This window comes from Otolemur garnettii, unplaced genomic scaffold (assembly GCF_000181295.1).
Source record: "Otolemur garnettii isolate 467f Iridium unplaced genomic scaffold, OtoGar3 scaffold00057, whole genome shotgun sequence".
Taxonomy (NCBI): Eukaryota; Metazoa; Chordata; class Mammalia; order Primates; family Galagidae; genus Otolemur; species Otolemur garnettii.
The window spans coordinates 3,797,283-3,816,060 of NW_003852452.1; the positions used below are offsets into that span (position 1 = coordinate 3,797,283).

At 37.0% G+C, this 18,778-nt stretch overlaps 1 protein-coding gene across 12 annotated transcripts in view; it reads right to left on the reverse strand.

The window, feature by feature from the left end:
* The window catches only part of SOX5 (SRY-box 5), a 1,023,582-nt gene that overhangs the window by 435,387 nt on the left and 569,417 nt on the right, over positions 1-18,778 (reverse strand). For 6 of the 12 annotated variants that reach the window (XM_003792460.3, XM_023514670.1, XM_023514669.1 and 3 more), the window contains exon 1: positions 552-718. The exons of 5 other annotated variants lie outside the window; for them this stretch is intronic. In XM_003792460.3, coding sequence (XP_003792508.1) covers positions 552-589 — 38 coding nt within the window. In that variant the 5' untranslated portion in view covers positions 590-718. Of the gene's footprint in view, positions 1-551; positions 719-2,875; positions 2,926-18,778 lie in introns of those variants that run through there. One more of the 12 variants, XM_023514667.1, reaches the window with a different exon arrangement.

Below are 18,778 nucleotides of genomic sequence, written 5' to 3' on the forward strand. Positions count from 1 at the left end.
AAAAAAAAAAACTTCCCTCTTATATCAACAAAAGGTCATGTGCTTGACTGAGTAGCTTCCAAAGTTTTACCGAAGGATCAAATAGAAACTTATAGCCTCTTTAAACCACCCCTAAAACCTTCTGTCACCCTAGAAATTACGTGAGACAGAGATGCTGAAAAACAAAACAAAACAAAACAAAACAAAAACGGTCCCACTCTGCACAGAAAGCATTTTTAAAAGGTGGCGAAGGGGAGAAAACGCTCAATGAAGGAAGAAAGTCGTAGAGTAACAGCGAGTGGGGGAGAGAGGGAGATGCTTAATGTTCATTTAATTTCCTGTTAGAGGACGCAACCTAAAAACAGGAGCAGAAATCGCAGAGACTTTGCAAATCAGTTCAATCCGAGTCCGAGTCCGGGCAATCACCACCAAAATCAGTTCCCAAGCCTGCAGCTCAAGGCTTCTCCGCTCTCCCCAACGCGTTTGGGGGAAGCATCTTCCAATGATTCAGAGACTACTGTAAAATGGGAGAGTTGGACTTCAATATAGGAGGGGGAAAAAACTGTACTCACCTTTCAAACTCCTGAGGTAAATCAGGGTCAGTAAGCATGCTGGAAAGCACAATTCCCCTTTGTCACTGCGGCCACCTATGATCGTCTCCAACTGAACCTGTCAAGTGAGTCCGAACCTTCTAAACCAATTGATTTTCTCTCTCTCTCTCCTCTCTCTCACTCTCTCTCTCACTCTCTCTCTCTCTCTCCCTCTCTCTCTCCCTCTCTCTGTCTCTTTCTCCCCCCCTTCCCCTCCTCTCCTCTCCGAGGACTCCTTGACCAGTCTCTTAAAGGGGTAGCGCACTCCAGCAGCGGGGCTGGCCGCTCCCCCTCCGCCCGCCCGCCCGCCCGCCCGCCGCCGCCGCCGCACGCTCCGCTGCAAGGCACTAGCCAACCTCAGGGTGCCTGTCCTTTCCTTTTAATTCTCTCTTCTAGACATCCCCGAATGTGAGAAGTCAACTCATTTAACACGTCTGCCGTACTCTCTCTTCTAAATAATAAAAGTCACACGCACACACACACACACGCACACGCACGCACGCACAACCCGTATGATTTTGTAAAATGCATTTGCTACGGATTAAAAAATGAAGTCTGCCTCGTCCCCGCAGCCCGATTAAACTGCACTTATGAACTAATGAAGCAGAAACAGTAAATGTGAGGAAGAGCATTTTTACACAAAGAATTGTTATTCTTTCTCACCCCTGCCTAGGCTCTGTCCGTGCGCACACGGAAACACACACACTCACACACACACACTCTCACACACTCATACAACAATCAGGCATTGTTCTCCGGGAAGAAAAGCAACTTTGACAGATTGAAATATAGCAGAGGCCCCTTCAAGGAAACCTGTAAACAACTTGTCACTCACTCTGTCGGTCTCACTGTTAGCTCGTGCTTTCCACAAAGTGGTGCGAACGTCCTGGCAACCCAACCAAAGTTTCCTCAGCTCCAAACTCCATAAAACACGATGTGCGATGTGGAGGGGAATAGGTGTCCACATGCCAAGAGAATACACACACACACGCACGCACACACGCACACGCACACGCGCGAACAAAAACCCCAGACCAAACCAGAAAATAAAAACACAAAGATGGTCCTGCCACACTGTCCTGTGCGGGATCGCCCGGGAGGTCAGGGGTGGGCAGCGCTCCCCTGGCCGTGGGTCTCTTTAATTTCCTCTGCCCAGGCAGCCACAGATAACAAGGTGGACTAACTGTGGCTTTACAGATCCTGAGCTGGCTGGCAAGGCACAGCCTCCATCGCAGTTCCAATTATCTAGATAAAAATCTGGCAGGCGAGGAAGGTAATCAGGTAATGTACCTTTGACATGAAATGACAGAGGCACATACACACAGAGAGAGAGACACTTACACAGACGTGCATGCAGAGATGGTGGCTGCCCCGTGCACCGCAGCATCTGGTCAGGGAGTAAGCACACACTCACCAACAAGAGATAGTGTGCATCCTTCACACACGCACACACACACACACACACACTCAGTCACTCACACACGCTCTCCACTCCTACTGGGAGGGTTCATTCTGCACAAAAGGCTACATTACAGAGCCCGCCCCAATAAGGGAAAGAGAGGAAAAAAAAGCCTTCCATTGTTGAGAGGGCAGGTCAGTTGATTAGATTTTCTGTGGAGAATTCCACGAGGAAATTCCCTTCAAAGCCGAAGTGATTAACTGGGGGCTATTCTGGAAATGGAGCAGACAATAGCTCAATAGTCTGTACAGCCAATGTCCAGGCTGGCACTGAACTCACTTAAAAAAAAAAAAAATAAAAGCCAGACTCCCTGTTCTTTTCCACACATTCCTCCCCCCCCAACCCCCTCCACTCCTTCCAACTTCCCCTCCCAATTCCTTTTATTTTGCAGCTGGACAACATTAAGGGCCTTTAAAACCACAAGGGTTGACCCCACAGCAGTTTGATTAGGTCCCACTTTTTTTCTCCTGGCGACAGGCAGACAGTAAGTTTACTTTTTAGACATAGACAATGACACACGTATACCAGACAGAAAAATCAAGTCTTAACCTCCTCACGTTAGCAAATTTATTCTTCATGCCGGCGTGTGCATTTTTTTGACAAAGTTCATAGTAACTTAAGAATGAGATCCGTCATTCACGAGGTCGCCTAAAAATATACGTATAGACGACCAAATCAATGTGGAATAAGATTTAAGCGTGTCACTATGGAGTTACGACACTAACAAAAACACAGAACTATGACCCGCCCTGCAAAGGCTGTTAACAAGGGATGTGGCAAAAATGAGTTGACGCTGACATGATTTTCATTTGCAGCAGTTGGGGAAGGGGGGAAGGATATTACTCACTATTCTGTCTTGTCGTTAGCCTCAAATTATCCTTTAGTACAGCAACAACCTCATCCTCTGCAGAAAAATGAGAAAATGGTTTCATTTGTTTTAAACATCTATGTGTTCAGCCCTTGAGGGGACTATAATCTAAGGCACCCTAATTGATAATGTACACAAAAATAATATTTTTCTCCTATCATTCACGGTGGTTATAGGGAGGCGGGCATGGTAGTTCTGCAGCTACACGGATGTTAAAATATATATTTAAAATTTTTTTTTTCCTAATTAGAGAACCTTGTTTCATGTTGTGTCAATAGAGAAAAATGAGGATGGAGGATGGGTAAGTTACAGGAGCCAGGGGAGCTGGAGTCAGGAAGAGGAGGAGGCAGGGAGCAGAGGACGCAGGGAGAGCACAAGAAGGAGACATCGTGGCAGCATAAAGATAGAAACAAAGATAATGGCCATAAGGCAGGATGCTGAGATCCGTATGGTCCCAGCTGCTGTCTTGCTACCGCTACTACCTCTGGTTGTTTCTCTGAAACTCTAATCCAGAAGGTCACCAGAGCAGGTAAGAAAGAGTGTTTGAAGCCAACTACAGGATAAAGGGAAAAATGTTCATCTCGGAATCTTCTTTGTCTTGGGTTTTGTTTTTATAGCACTTAATATGTGTCTCTATAAGTATACACATGCCACAGAAACACAAAGAACATATAGGAAATGCTAAACGCCTTGAAAGTTAGTCTCAGATCTCAACATATTCTCTAAACATTCCTGGAGCCATTCAAAACAAATTATTTCTTGCACAATCGCTCTGCTGAAAGAATTGAAGGAGACTCGTTAGGAGACAGAAAATTTGCCAAATAGATGATGATCATCCTAATAATGGTAATTGGAACTAATGAAACTCTAAGCTCTTAAGAAATGTTGGTCAGGGATTCGCTCATGGGGTATGGAAAGGGGTAGGTATGGATAGCCCTCATTTTCCCAGGGTTCCAACTTGGGCAAAATAGTTTCCAAAGCATGTGACTAGCTGGTAGCCCATTTGTTAGTCCAAGTCAGATCTTCTATGTCCCTATTTCTTGTGTGGCGCCCTAATACAGACTTGCCAGAATTCATCACTGAGTGAAATCTAAAGATGGCGCTCCTTTTTTAAGTGACCTAAAAGCTTTTCAGGTAATTGTTATCAAAAACCACATTTTATAAAGTCTCACTGTCACCAGGCTCCTACTGTATTTGATGGTTCCATAGAATATTTTAAAATGGACCTTGCTAGGCCATAAACGTTTTCTTTCTTTTAAATTCTATACTATAAATTATCATTTCTGCCAGATTTTAGGGCATCAGCAAAAAGGAAGACGGGTCTAAAAGATTTTAGTCAAATTTTGCCACTGGTTAGTTTATTAAGTTGACTAAAATAATCCAATCAATCTAAGGTTTAATAATAGATTATTACTTTGAAATAATCTTTTATTTTACATTAAACGTTAAAGTGTTTAAATATTAAATGTGCTCATGACTGATACATAGTATCCGTTAAATAAATCTATATTCTTTATTAATTATCTGAAAAACTTAACATATTCGATTGATTATATATCTATTATTCTTTATATGAAAACTAATACTCCAATGTAGTGTTTGCTATGCTCCAGTAAGGAGAATTCCAGAATGTTTGATACTATGTATATATACGGATCGAGACACCCATTATTATTCACCTAACAACTATTAAATACTTGCCAATATGTTAAGTGCTATGGCTTTCACAGAGGAATTCAAGAAAAATTCATAACAAATGTAATTACAAACATACACACACACACACACACACACACACACACGACAAAATTTCAAATTAATTGTCCCAGCCTTCCAAGGTAAATATGGTAAGAAAAGCTAAAGACAAAATGAATAAGCAAATGAACAAAACCCAGAGATGAGACCTTAACTAAACAATACTCAACATGGTGAGTAATGCAAATATTATCTATAAACACAGATAGACAAACACAAATCTATCTTCAGAGATGACCAAAGCCCAGAGTACAATGCAAACCCCAGGAAAGTGTTTACACGGAATGAGTCTCTTTGACATTGCTGTTGCAGTGTATAGAAAATGGGATGAACATGAAAAAGTGTGCTTTGGAGCTCGTGGGGTTTCCATTGCAAATATAAAAAGGAGGCTCACACAGGCTAAGGAAATGTACGATACGCTCGAGAACACTACTGGAAAATTCTCAAAGAGAATATCAAGGAGTTTTAAGATCATAAACAAGTTATTCCCCCATTTAACCCCTTTCCAGATATTTTTTTCAAGCAAACATTTCTACCATTGCTTTCCTCATTTGAAAAGGACATATCTTTCCTGCCTCTATTTTACCATAGAATTATTAAACATTCTATTTTAATAACTTATATTGAAATATTTAGTCTTAGGAACAGATTACACTTTAATATTTGATATGTGCTCTGACTAACAAGCTACAGTTTCCACCCTTCATGGAATTGAGAAGACAGGTTTTAAGAAATGAAACTTTTACCATTACCACTACAATGAATTTAAAGCTTGTTAGCATCAGACGGTACTAACATCATATTACCTTAACATGACATAAGAGGCATTAAGAAAATGAGGTTTTCCTGGACTCCTTTGCTTTATCACAAGAAAGTTAAAAACAAAAATAAAAAACTCTTTCAAAAACAGAAAAATAATAGGAACTTCCAACCAATGTTCAGCAGACACCTAGCAAGCTCACTACCACAAGTAGCTTAAGACTTTGATTTGGAGTAGACTAGAGTCTTGTAACATTGGATCTCTTCAGAAAAACACATTAGAAATTTAATAGCCTACACTCTATTTTTACAAACCTAAAATTCAATTTCCCATAATACATGCATGCCAGGGAATTATCATACAATAGCCTACAAGTTCAAGGTTTTTCTACTTCATATGCTTGCTATTGTCAGTTCCTGAGTTAGAATTCACAGTGGAATTACATTCAGATTGCATCTCTGAAAAATTAGAGTTCTTCAGAAACACTTTCACCTTAGTTACTATAGTGTCATATTCCTTAAAAGACATGGTGTCACTTACAATAATGGTTCCCACTGTTAGATCTTATTATTTACCTATTTTTCAGAATAACTTGAGATAATTTTTTAAAATAGCTTTTATGTTTTGAGGACCAAGTACATGATACATATTTGTTAAATATATTATCTCATTTAAGTCAAAGAACTACATTAGCCATGAAGACTGATTATCTCAATAACAAATGAGAAGGCCTTGAAACTAACACAGAGATGGACGGCATCAAAGTTATGCCATCTTCCTTCAAAGTTCTTGAAAAGCACTGAATGTTATTTTATCTTCTAATATAAGATAATGGCAATTAAGGATTATGTACACAGTAAAGTGCTTAATGTGTAAGTATGTTTTAATGCTAACTGGATGCCCCAATTTTGGAAAAAGTTGAGTTGGCCAATGATTATCCTGTTCTTACAGATAATGTGATATAAAAGATAGTTCTTTAAGGAACAATTAAAACAGTTAAAGAATAGCCTTCTCTAATCATTTACACCCGTAAACAATCTCTAAAATTAGTACTGCTAGTCATGTAATCTGGCTCTCTTTTTAAGAGTAATATCTAAAGGTTCTCTTTCCTAATATGTTTATAATTTTTAGAATCCCAGGGAAATTACAGAGGCCAATATTTGGATCCCCACGCAACCACTTTGCAATGAAGTTTCTGTCTTACAGAAAGAAATCAATTATTTCAGGCAATAGCATCAATTAGAAAATAACATAAACTAAATCAGCGCTTTCTTAATTTTTTTTACTCACTCAATCGCACAATCATCTCTCCTTATGATAAGTGGTGGTATCGAATGGTTGTTAGTTTATGAGGATGCGAAGGTCGCAGTCCACTATTCGGGTAATAAAATTCAAAAGGCTTCTCTTGAGTGAAGAATCCATAGGTAGGCAGCCCCTGAGTTGGGAGTGAGATAGTTCCTGTAGGTTTGTTCTTAAGTTGAATTTGTATATAAGTTGGAACAGGTACCTTTACCTATCATAGCCCCCGTTTGTAAGTGCGAGTCGTCTGGAGGTATGTAACTTGGGGACTCACTGTAACAACCTCTGTTTGTAAGTGCCAGTAGATATTTGCGACTCAGGACCTTCCTGTCATCTCTGAGAAGAGAAGCCATTTGCCTAGGCCCATACCTTTAAAAAGGACTCTTGGCCACCAAACTTTGTCCATTGTAATTTTTCAACCTGGAAAAAAATTCAGGGAACCTACTATCCTAAAATTTTACACAGAGGCACATTGTACTGCTATAAAGTGCAAAATATTTTAGTACCCATCATTCAGAAGAATTTTCCCAGCATATAGGTACTACATATATATAGAGCGTCCAAGAAGTTCATGGGCGATTTAAAAAAAAAATGCACATGAACTTTACGGACGCCCTGTACTGCTTTATATTAACGCAGAGCGGAAATGAGACAAAAAACTGAGTATGAAAATACTTCCATGAATTCCTTCATTTTTGAGTTAACCACACTTGTCTATTTCTCCATATCCTCCTTTGGTTATGTACTAAGTGAATGACAAATCTTATTCACAGTGAATGAGAATGTTACCTATTAACGTTGCTCAGTCTACTTGCGTCTAGAATGTCACAGAGGAGGAAATTATACCAATAGCTAAGCCTCCGCTCTTTTCCTTACCAACAACGTAGTCTTGCCTAAGTCTCAGGAAACACGATTATTCTAAGGTCCCTTTCAACTCTAAACTTGTGTTCTATAATCTCTTCTTTGATAAAGCACTTTAAAACTCCCCAAATAAAATGTCTTGCCCTTCTTAGTTATAAAAACCATATTCATCCTTTTTTAAAAGTTTTCAGCATGGTCCCTATAATTAGTAGTTTATTTTGACCCTTAAAGTATGTCATAACCCTACACTCATAGAGCAAATATCACACAGTGAAGAAAATAAATTTTCTGAGTAATCAAAGCGGATTTGGGTAAGTTTCACTACGGTATAATAACCAGAAGAATTTAATTGGCCATAAAAATGATGATGGTTTCAAAAGAAGTAATGGTAGGAGTAAATTCATTAGTTTGTGATTCTGAAAGTTTTTTGTGCTTGAATTTTCAAGTCATAATTTTCATTTTCTGTTATAAGTACAATTCTATTTCTTAGTGTTACCTAATTCAGTGTGAGAAATAAAAGCCGTTTCCTACTACAGTGAACACCTTATGTAGGTAATTGATAGAACAATGACTGGTACGTGGGGGGAAATAAACACAAGGGATTTGTCTTGAACCAGAATTTCAAAATAGCAAATGAGAGGTTCAAAGGCAAACTAAAAATCTGTAATGTTAAAAATTCTGACAGGCAATAAGAAAACCGATATTTAAAAATATATTTATGTACAGTCTGAAGAACTGTTGCCAGATAGATAGCTTTTTTATGTTATTATTGATAAAAATGACTTACTGCCCCAATTTTGAAAATAATTTAGTCAGACTATGCACAGGATGAAAGTACAGGAAAATAGGTATCACCAATCGAACTCATTCAACTACTCACTAAGTATTTAGGACCTTTAATTTATACTTGTATTTTAAACCATCTATATATTAAAATTTCAATGTCTAAACTATATGCTTTCACAAATGAGGAAAAAGATAATATTTGAAATTGTCTTAAGGTTAAACAACTGCTTATTTATAAAATCATATATTGCTATAAAAATACATATGTTAACTAAATAAATACTTATGTTAACTAAATAAAAAGATTATGGATCTGTAAAGAAATGTTTACTTTTAAATCTTCAGTAAAGTCAAATCATAGTTTAAAAGACTATAAGGCCTTTGTAAGCTATACTAGCATCCTAAGAACATCTTAAGAAAATAAAAACAGGGCAGCGCCTGTGGCTCAAGGAGTAGGGTGCTGGCCCCATATGCTGGGGGTGGTGGGTTTAAGCCCAGGTCTGGCCAAAATCTGCAAAAAAAAAAAAAAAAAAGCAAAATAAAAACATATATCTAAGGTCATGTATGCTATTCATGGTACGGGCACCTAACTCCAGATTTATTTAGCCTAAATAGCTGAGCCAATGTTTTTAATATTAATGACAAAATCAACGTAATAAGCATGGTTCATATACTAAGAGTGTACCCTGAATTTTACTAGACATATTGAAAGAAAAAAGAAGGAATCAATATATCCCATGTTTCTACTGAGCATTTTTTTCTGGACAAAACACTTACATAGAACGTGGAGACATAATAACCGTTTTTTTCATACAATTATTTACTAGTTCAGGACATGAGACAGGCTATCTAGCCTGTTTCAAAAAATTATCAAATTCTTGCTAACAAGAAATCAATAATTTTCACATAGTTTAATTTAGTTAATTTTCTTAACCAATCTAAAGGAAACTGCAGAAGCAAAAATGAACTGGTATCTGACTTCCCAGCTATTAAGAGAAGAAAGATGATTTGAACGTGACTTTTGATTACAAACCTAGTGTCTATTCTACTCTACAAGAGAGCTGTTTTTAAAAATAACAATAATGAAAGTGTTATTTTGTGAAGCAAAATTTTGTGAAGGAGTTTAAGTAAAGAGAGATGTCAAAATAAGATGGTCCACTTCTGACCACAAGAATTTAGAATCAATTTGCTGTACTTAATAAGATCTATATTAAGGAAACATTTGAAAAACTCCAGAATCCCTATGAGAATTCAAAATTACAAAGGGAAACGAAAGTAATATGTAGAAATCAATAGCTTTCATATATATGATAACACCCAGTTATTAGAGATAACAGGTAAAAGACCCCATTAGTATTAGTAACACAAAAGACAACATATCTAAGAATAATCTCATTCATATTACAAGATCTATTTAAAGAAAGCTTTAAAATAATAAGGAAAGACATACCAAGTTCCTGGATAGGTAGCATCAATATTATAAAAATACCAATTCTTCCCAAATTAATGTGTAAATTTAATGAGTTCCAAGTTAAAATATTAGCATATGTTTAAACCAATAGCTAAGTCAAAAACTTGTATGAAAATAATCAGAAAAACGCTGAAAAATGAAGAGAATGAAGGCTTAGCTTATTGGAAATTAAAACACAATATAAAATTTCAATGATTAATGTGTCATGGTATTGAATGATTTGAAAAACCAATGAAATATTAAAAAAAAAGTAGAGCGAAAAAACGGTAGGTAGTTAATATAGTCTAATAGTAAATAATATAAGTGACATTCAACTAATGCTGCATGGGTATCTTGTGACCAATATGGGTAGGGATATATATGCCAAATGGATCAAGATTTAAATGCAAAGACTAAAACCATAAAGTACTAGAAAGTAACATGAGTAATCTCAAATATAACCTTGGAGAACAGAGGTTCTCACAAACAATGGATCAAAATTCAGAAGTCATAAAATAAAATACTCACAAATCCAACTATACAAACACCAACAACTTCTGAAGGACAAAAGGTACCATAAACAAATCAAATAACAGGGGACATTACCATATGTAAGGAAAGGGGTACCCTCCACAGTGGGTAAAGAACTCTTTGAAATCAGGGCAGAAAAAGATCAACAATCCAAAAGTAAAACAGGCAAATAATAAAAATGTTCAAAGAAAAGGAAATAGAAAATGTTCTTACCCAGATGAGAGATGTTCAATGTCTTCCATTATAACGAAATTGCAATTTTCACCTACAGTGTGATAACTACCATTTTTTTTAATCTATCAGTGTGGCAAAAAATAAAATCTTTGAAAGGTATTGTATTATTCATTCCTAAGTAATTTGTTCTTTCCCTTGCAATACTTCCCCCCAGATGATGTTTGCCTTTTATCCCCGCTGAATTAGTCTCAGACATGTTACCTGCAATATGGTACTGCCCGCATGAATGTTTGATTTGGCTCAGCCAACTTCTCTTATTCCTGTCTTCCACCCTGAAAACAGCATATCCCAGGTAGGGGCTAGTCCATCAACGTGGGTCCTAGACTGAAAAGAGACTTAACAACTAAAAGGACTCCAGCTGCATCCAATCAAACCAACATACAGTTGACCCACGGCCAATCCAAAACCCTAGGGGTAACACAAGCAAGAAAAAATACATAATTCACGAAAAAAGTGGAGTTGTTAACATCACAAAAACTTTAAGTTCCGGAAAGAGGCATCCTCAAATATTACCAATAGAAATGTAGATTGAAACGAGCCATATGGATGGCGATTTAGAAATGTCTATAAAAATTACAAATGCAATACCACTTCTGGTAATTTGTTAGGAATTTCACATGTGCAGAAGGCTACGTATTCTAAGTTAGTCGCTGAAATAGCAAAGGATTGGTAACAACCCAATGTCCCTTAATTAAAAATGCAACACCATAGCGGAATGTTATACAACTATTTAAAAACCACGAAATTTATCTATGCATCGATATGAAAAGAATTTTAATATTTAAATTGATGATAGAAGTGAAAAAAGCCAGGTACATAACTGAACACAAATATATTATGGTACGAAATTTGTGAAAATAATACACATCCAATTTCTTTCGGCTTTATTGTGTATAAGAAAACTTCAGAAAGGCACATGAAAAAAACTAAATGAAATGGTTATAAATCATGAGAGCAAGGGAAGGTGAGAACTAGATGAGGGAGACACAGATATGAGATTACAACTTTTCACTGTATATTTTTTAGCTTTTCATATTCTTATTTTGAATGTGAAGTGAATCTATTATGTTTCCTAAAAATTTAAATGTACATAAATTGTTTAAATGTTCATCTGATCCACTAAAATCGCCCCCAGTGTTTGCCTATCAACTACACAGAGTGATTCTCATATTTCAGACAAGCAAAACTCAGACAGACATGGTTTTATTGGTAAAAATCATTCTACCTACTAGAACAACCAAAAGTCTCATTTATAACAATAAATTTCAATTTAAAGATGCCTTCATAAACTACAATTTTAGTTTCTGAAATGAATTTTTAACTGAAATCTGAAGATTGCAGTGAATATATTCTTGGGTACATATAATTTTTTAAAAATGACATCGGTATATAACTCAAGATTGAGAAATGATAATTGATATCATAAATCAAAACTCCTTAATACATCATATACGATGTTTTATGCTTTGATCTGGTCTCCTTATTCAGCCTTATCTCTCCCTATGTATCAGGAACTTCATGCTCCAAATATAACCAACTTATGTAGTTGCTGGTACATACTTCTTCCTCCGTGCTTTTGTTTGAACCATACATTACTCCGGGAATATCTTCCCCTCTCCCTACCCCCAATTTATCAGGCCAATGTCTGCTATGCCTTAAAGATTGGTTGAATTATCTGTCCCTATTGGAATCTTATCCTGATCACCTGTCATTCTTCTTCCACAAGACCCAGTAAGACATAATTTCCTACCACTTGGCTCTAAGCTCTATAAGACAGATGCTTACCTTTTCATTATTTTATCCCCAAGACCATTGTGCAGCATTACAATACCATGGCATCCCCCAATTGAAGAAAAAAAAAATTAGAGGACTTATGGACCCTCACTGCATGTATACTGGTGTTACTAGGCTATTGCATAATCTGTTTCTCAAGCTTGGGACATGCTTTCCCACCTCCAACTTTACACCGAAGTTTAAATATGACTTCCTCAAACAAGCCTTCTCTAGAAAAGGATTAAAATATCAGAAACAACATGTGGTGTAGTGTCAAATTCCATGGACAGCAGTGGTGCTGTGCATGTAGTTTCCTTTATGTAGGAAAAGTGATCAGTTACATTGAATTTGACATAATTATCGAGTATATAACAGTGATTTCAAATTCAATATGAGGAATTATACTGACATACGTGCAAAGATCATTAATTTTTATTTCATAAGCATGAAAGCCTGTGACAAGGTGGGCAAACACTGCACCAGAAAAGGGGGTAACCTTTTGAAAAAAGACAACCACAAAGAGTTAATTAAAAATAGATCTATTTTAAAAGCCATTAGTTTTGGCAATTAGATAGTCACTAGTGAGAGGTACTCCTAAAAGTCCAAAAGAGAGTTCATCTCTGGCAAAAAAGAAACCAGAAAATCTATAGCTCTTCTTCCCCACTCCCCACCACCCCCCCGCAAACACACACACAGAGAAATATTTTATTCCTTTCCATAGACAGACTTTAGAAGCAACCTAGGGTCTCTACATTAGGAATTGCATTAGGAAAAAAAAGTATCCACTGAAGGTAAATGGCAGGAAAAATGCACAAGTCAAAGAAAGAATGCTGAAATTAAAAAAAAAAAATTGTCTAAAATTTTGAGAAAAAGTAACGGAATAGCCTCTGCTTTCATAACATAATGGCCCTCTTTATTAATTTCATAATGGCAATAAACCCTGTCAAACACAACTGCCGTTCCATTTTTCCATGTGTCCAGATGCTATTTTGGCAATTAGGCAGTCACTGCCATTTTGATTGCATTTAAAGTAATCAAATATGCAAGTGCCCACTGTTGTCCTTTTCTTCTTGTATGAACGATTCAAACCTTATTTTTGATCTAAAAATATTCCAGTTATATCTCTTTGTTGATAGATTTTCCTGTTGCTTTATTTCAAGGTACTGTAGAAATCATTAGTGACATTATGCCAAGGGCTGAACTTCATAAGCAACCTGAACATTTTGATTCACTGGAAAAGAAACCCACAATTCACTAAAAGAAAATGTAATAATGATCCTGTCCAATTAAAACTGTTAAATTAAATGAAGAGAATCTAGAGATTCTCCCTTATCATCCTGATATTCTGGAAGCATGGCAAGGGAACGATCAATACCACTATATATATATTACAGACATCCAGCCTCTTTTGGTTTAAAAAAAGCAAACAAATTCTTTCATAAGGAAACTGCACTATTACATAAAAGAACATTCTAACGGATGCATCTCTAGGTACCAAAAGCAACCACAACCTCTAAATTAAAATATATTTAAACAAGTTCTTAATCCAATTAACAAATAGGAAGCTGCCTGCTAACACGTTGAAACGCAGGAGAAAACAAGAAATGCTGCCTGAACTTAAGACTAGTCATGAAAACTCAGATGAGACATCACCTATATCCTATTCCCTAAAAAACAATACATTTATCTCATATCTATTTCTCTATAATTCCTGTCACAAGCATATAACCATGTTTTTCTGACAAACGTAAAAGGTTTTAGCTGCATCCTATAGTTTCAGAAATTATCAAAGCAGATGGAGGACTCAGGGAAATGTCCTTGGACCTTGAATCTGATGGATCCATGTAAGAGCAAAATTCAGTATTAGGGAAGACTAAATAGGTAAACTTAATGACCTGACTTTAGAGGGCATTCAAGGATATGATCAATAAGGTTATAGCTGGCTATAGCATGAGGCTAGCATGTATACACGCCTGCATGAAGCACAGAAAAATAGGAATAGTATATTTTTTTTTCAATGAATAGTTTTTGCATTAGAGGTACACACTATTGTAAATAGGCATTCTGCAAACAAAACCAAGCTCCTAAGAAACTTAGTTATAACCTGGCTCATGTAAAGCTGAAGGAGTGGTCTGCAAACTTTTTAGCTTTAAAACACTTTCTCAATAAATAAATAAATAAATAAATAAGGAAGAATAGAAACATTTAAATAAAGAATGGGGTGAATTTTTGCTTGCGCAAAGGAGGCTGGAATAGCATTCCTCTAAACCTCTCTCTCTTCAAAGCATAGTTTGGAAACTGTACATCCAAATAATTCTAAATGGTTGCAGGAACAAATTATGATATTAGAGATACATTGTATATTTATCTTAAGATATTAAAATAATGTAAAATATTCATAAATATAACCTACACCATAAAATACTTTCATTATTACAAGTTTGTCTTCTTTATATATGTTATTTTTTTCAATGTCTCAATACACTATATATGACTGTACTTGTTATCATATTTCTCACAATTTATATGTATTTCTCAGAAACAATCATTTAATATGCCCTTCATTTACTTTGCAACCATTCTTGGGGCAGAAAAGACAAACCCAAGTCACTGTTTTATACTTCCTTGAAAGATACTTAGTGGCCCAGCAGCATAGCAGTACCAATATAGGCCATCTACAAGCATGTGATGTGTTCACATCTCCTTCAAGGCCAGCCTTGAAAAGGGAGTTAAAGTTAGCATAATTATACTCATAGACGAGGTTGTCAGTTGTCTCGGAGTGGGAAGTCCAGCTCCCCTAAGTGTTTTCAAGGTACTTTATTACTTCTGCTTCTATTCAGTGTAATCATTTGCCTCAGTGTCTTTCAAGAACTTTAAGCATTTCAAATAGAGTAAAACTGGTTTTGTTAGATAATGGTAAATATAAGTGCAGTGTTATTGATAAAAATACACTTAATATAGGCACCCATATATCTACAAAACAAACATGTTTCTACTAACTTATGGCCCACTTTGAGAAAAGAGGCTTTGACGGTGACCCACAATTCAAAAAATTGGCTGGCTGGACTTGGCTTCAGCAAAGAACAAATTTTGAAGCAGCAGCCATTAGAGCAGCAAGCCTCTGCAGGGCAAGGTGGGCCAGGGCCAGGGCCAAGGCCAGGGTCAGGGTCAGGGTCGGGGCACGTGAGGCTGGGTCCCAGCAGCCTCAGTGTGGGCACTGTGGGAAGGAAGGAAACGGGCCTTCAATGCCTGTCAACGCAGAAGTCCTGATGCATGTTTTCAGTGTGCCCTGCGTGGGGCGCCATCTGCCACATGGTAGATGTACTACGTATAATCAGGATGTGGGTGCTGCCTGTCACTTGCCTTCTTGGGAAGCCAGTGAAACCTGCCCACATTCAGAGTCTGGAGCAAGTGGTCAAAGGCATCCTTGGGGGCCTGAACACTAAGAATGACCATGAGTCTGAGCACTCCTGGGGGGCATGCCCAGCTGTGTTCCAGGGGAGGGGTTACCTGCCTATCAGCATGTCCCTAAGATTTACTGACCAGGTATGGTTCAACACAGGCAACCAGAGCATGTTGAACCACTGTTAGGTCCTGCCTCCACATCATCAGCCTCCTTAGGCAGGTGGTAGCAGAGACCTCAGACTTGAAACCAAAGGTAAAGCATTCCAGCATTGCAATTTGTACGGGACAATTTCCTGTACAAATGGGACACCGAGCCTCCGTGTTAGGGTTCACCATCCTCTGCTGATACTGTGAGTCTAAAACCACAACCACAACACAAACATTCAGACCGAAGTGGTGTATTTTTACATCCTTGCAATTGGCTATGTAGCCCCTTTGAACTGACTGAGGAGATCCCAGTGATACTCAGGGATAGAAGTTTCTGTGATGCCCCATCACTGGATGTAGTTTATTTCATTACACATTTGAGATTTCAAAGAAGCAGCAAAATGTTTCGTCCGTACATATTTAGATCTTGAGGTTGAGGCACAGGTGTGTAGAGGAAAATGGAATGAGAACCTAATACCTTTTCAACTAACCCCCACCCCCCCTTCACTGGTTCTCCACCACTTTACCTCCTTACAAATTTCTTCAAAAAGAAAACCAATGTCCAAAGAAAGCTGTTTGGATAAATGGCCTGTCCTGGACTTTTTCTCCTCCCAGAATGGGGAAAGGGCCAAGTCTCTTTCTGTTCAGGCAGAAACTGGAAGGCAGGAAATTTTGTTCACTGATGCTCATCAGAAGCATCTAAGTCATAAGTTTTATATTGGGGTAAATATAAATGGATTTAAATTAGGTTGATCTAAATAAAATAATTTATTTGGCCAGAAATGCAAAAATGCAATGAAGAGAACATATATTGATCCGTTTTATTAATTTAATTAGTAAGTAGGCCAATTTGTAAACAATGGCACTTTATATACTACTAGCCAGGCCAAATTTTACAGAATTTGCATGCTGATATAGTTAATTGTAATACATATGTATTGACCGCCTTGTTTGAGAAATCTCAGAAGCAATGTATATAGACAACTATTTTTAAATTGCCCACAAACTTTATGGCCGCCCTGTATATTGAGTAAACACAGTTGTTACATCACGTCCAAGGACCCAAGTTCAAGTTCTAGTTTCTGACCTATAACCTCTCCGATCCTCAGCTGTCTTGTTTGTAAACTGGGGATAACAATACCTATCTTGCAAAGATCGCATGAATATTTAATAATACCGTGAGTGTGAAAAATGCCTTGTAAACTGAAATGTAATATAAGTATTAGCAGCTATTATGGCCAATGAGGTATTGTTTATAAACTTAAAAAATAATTGCAGCATATAAAATAAATCACACAAATTCCTATGCAAAATGACCTCTTTCAATAATACTGCTCTTCATACCGGTGATTATATTTTCCTCTTGAGTGAATGATGCTGAAAAGAGCAATAAGATGCTTTCCAGCGTCTGTCTGTTTAACCCATAGGCAATTATTTTCAGATTGTTTATGTTGCATGCGATGCTTACCATGAGAAAAGAAACGAAAACATTAAGCCTCTGAAATGAGCTTTTAAATGTTAAGATTATTTAAGCATTTCATTTATTATCCGATTTCTATGATATACAGCCTAAGCATATATCCAGGGTAAGGAAATGAATTTGAAGAGTCGACACTAGGTGGGTCCATAGTAATGAACTGAACGTTTTAAATTGCAATGTGAAATATAACTGTTTAAAATAGATCCATTACAACATAAGAGCCAGTTGAAACCGAGCAAAATGAAAAACCTAACTGGTCTTTGGAAAGGTATGTTAAATATACATAGCTAGGAAATATAAGAAGTAACTGAATATGCAAAATGTTTTAAATTATGTCTTAATCTAGTAATTTTGTATCTGCAAAAGGCTTCTTTTCACAAAATTATACAGACAATATGCGACATACAGGAGCAAATAGGAAACGGATATAAAGTCTATCAAGAATAACGGTTCCCCCGATAGATGATTTTTCTAATTAAAAACAATAATTTTAAAATATACCTATGATTTCTCAATAATTTTAATCCAATGGTTATAACTAAAAACACCACATTTTATCTCTGCAGTAAAACATCATGTGACAGTAGGAACCGTAAATAGTAACACACCTTGGAGTACAAGAGAATGGAGGCTAGGAAGGATCTCTCAACAAGTATTGGTAATAAATAATTAAAATTATTATTTAGGATAAAATGACCTTAATTTTTCCTGGCTATAGCCTCTGAGTGTCAGGGCTTCCATGTTCCCTGCTAGAAATTTTTTGAAGAATACTAAGCTTGGTTTTGTGGCTATACAAGGATGTTATAATGTCCACATCGAGGATAATCATAGCCATATTTATTAAGTGCTTCTTTCGCATTGTCACAAATGCTTGTCATATATTGTTACAAACACTCAGCTCTTCAACCAACCATTTATGGAAGGCATTCGTGTTTGTAATATTCATATCATATAGATTGGAGCACAGAACCAGAGATAGTCAGTACTTTGCAAAAGGTCAATAGCTGATAGTCCAGAATGTGTACTCAACCAGTGTCTCTAGTACTTTTTGACCCTCTGTTCAGCTAAGCTTCCTCAAAGAGATGTGTACGCTTACGGTTACCATATAACAAGCTTGCATTCACTTCTCAAGGAAATATAGTGTGGATTTCACCCACACGTGATGCCACCCAAACTGCTATTTCTAGATTAACAATAACCTCCACGTTACCAAATCCAGTAGAAATTCTTCAGGTCTCATATGACTTGACCTTTGCCAAGCCCTCTACTATGGTTTGAATGTGTCTGCCAAAGTTCATGTGTTGGAAACTAACGTGGTAGTGTTGAGAGTCGGCGCCTTCTAAGAGCTCAGACCCTCTGAAGGGAGTCATGGCTTTATAATGAGAGTGGGTTGGTTCAGTA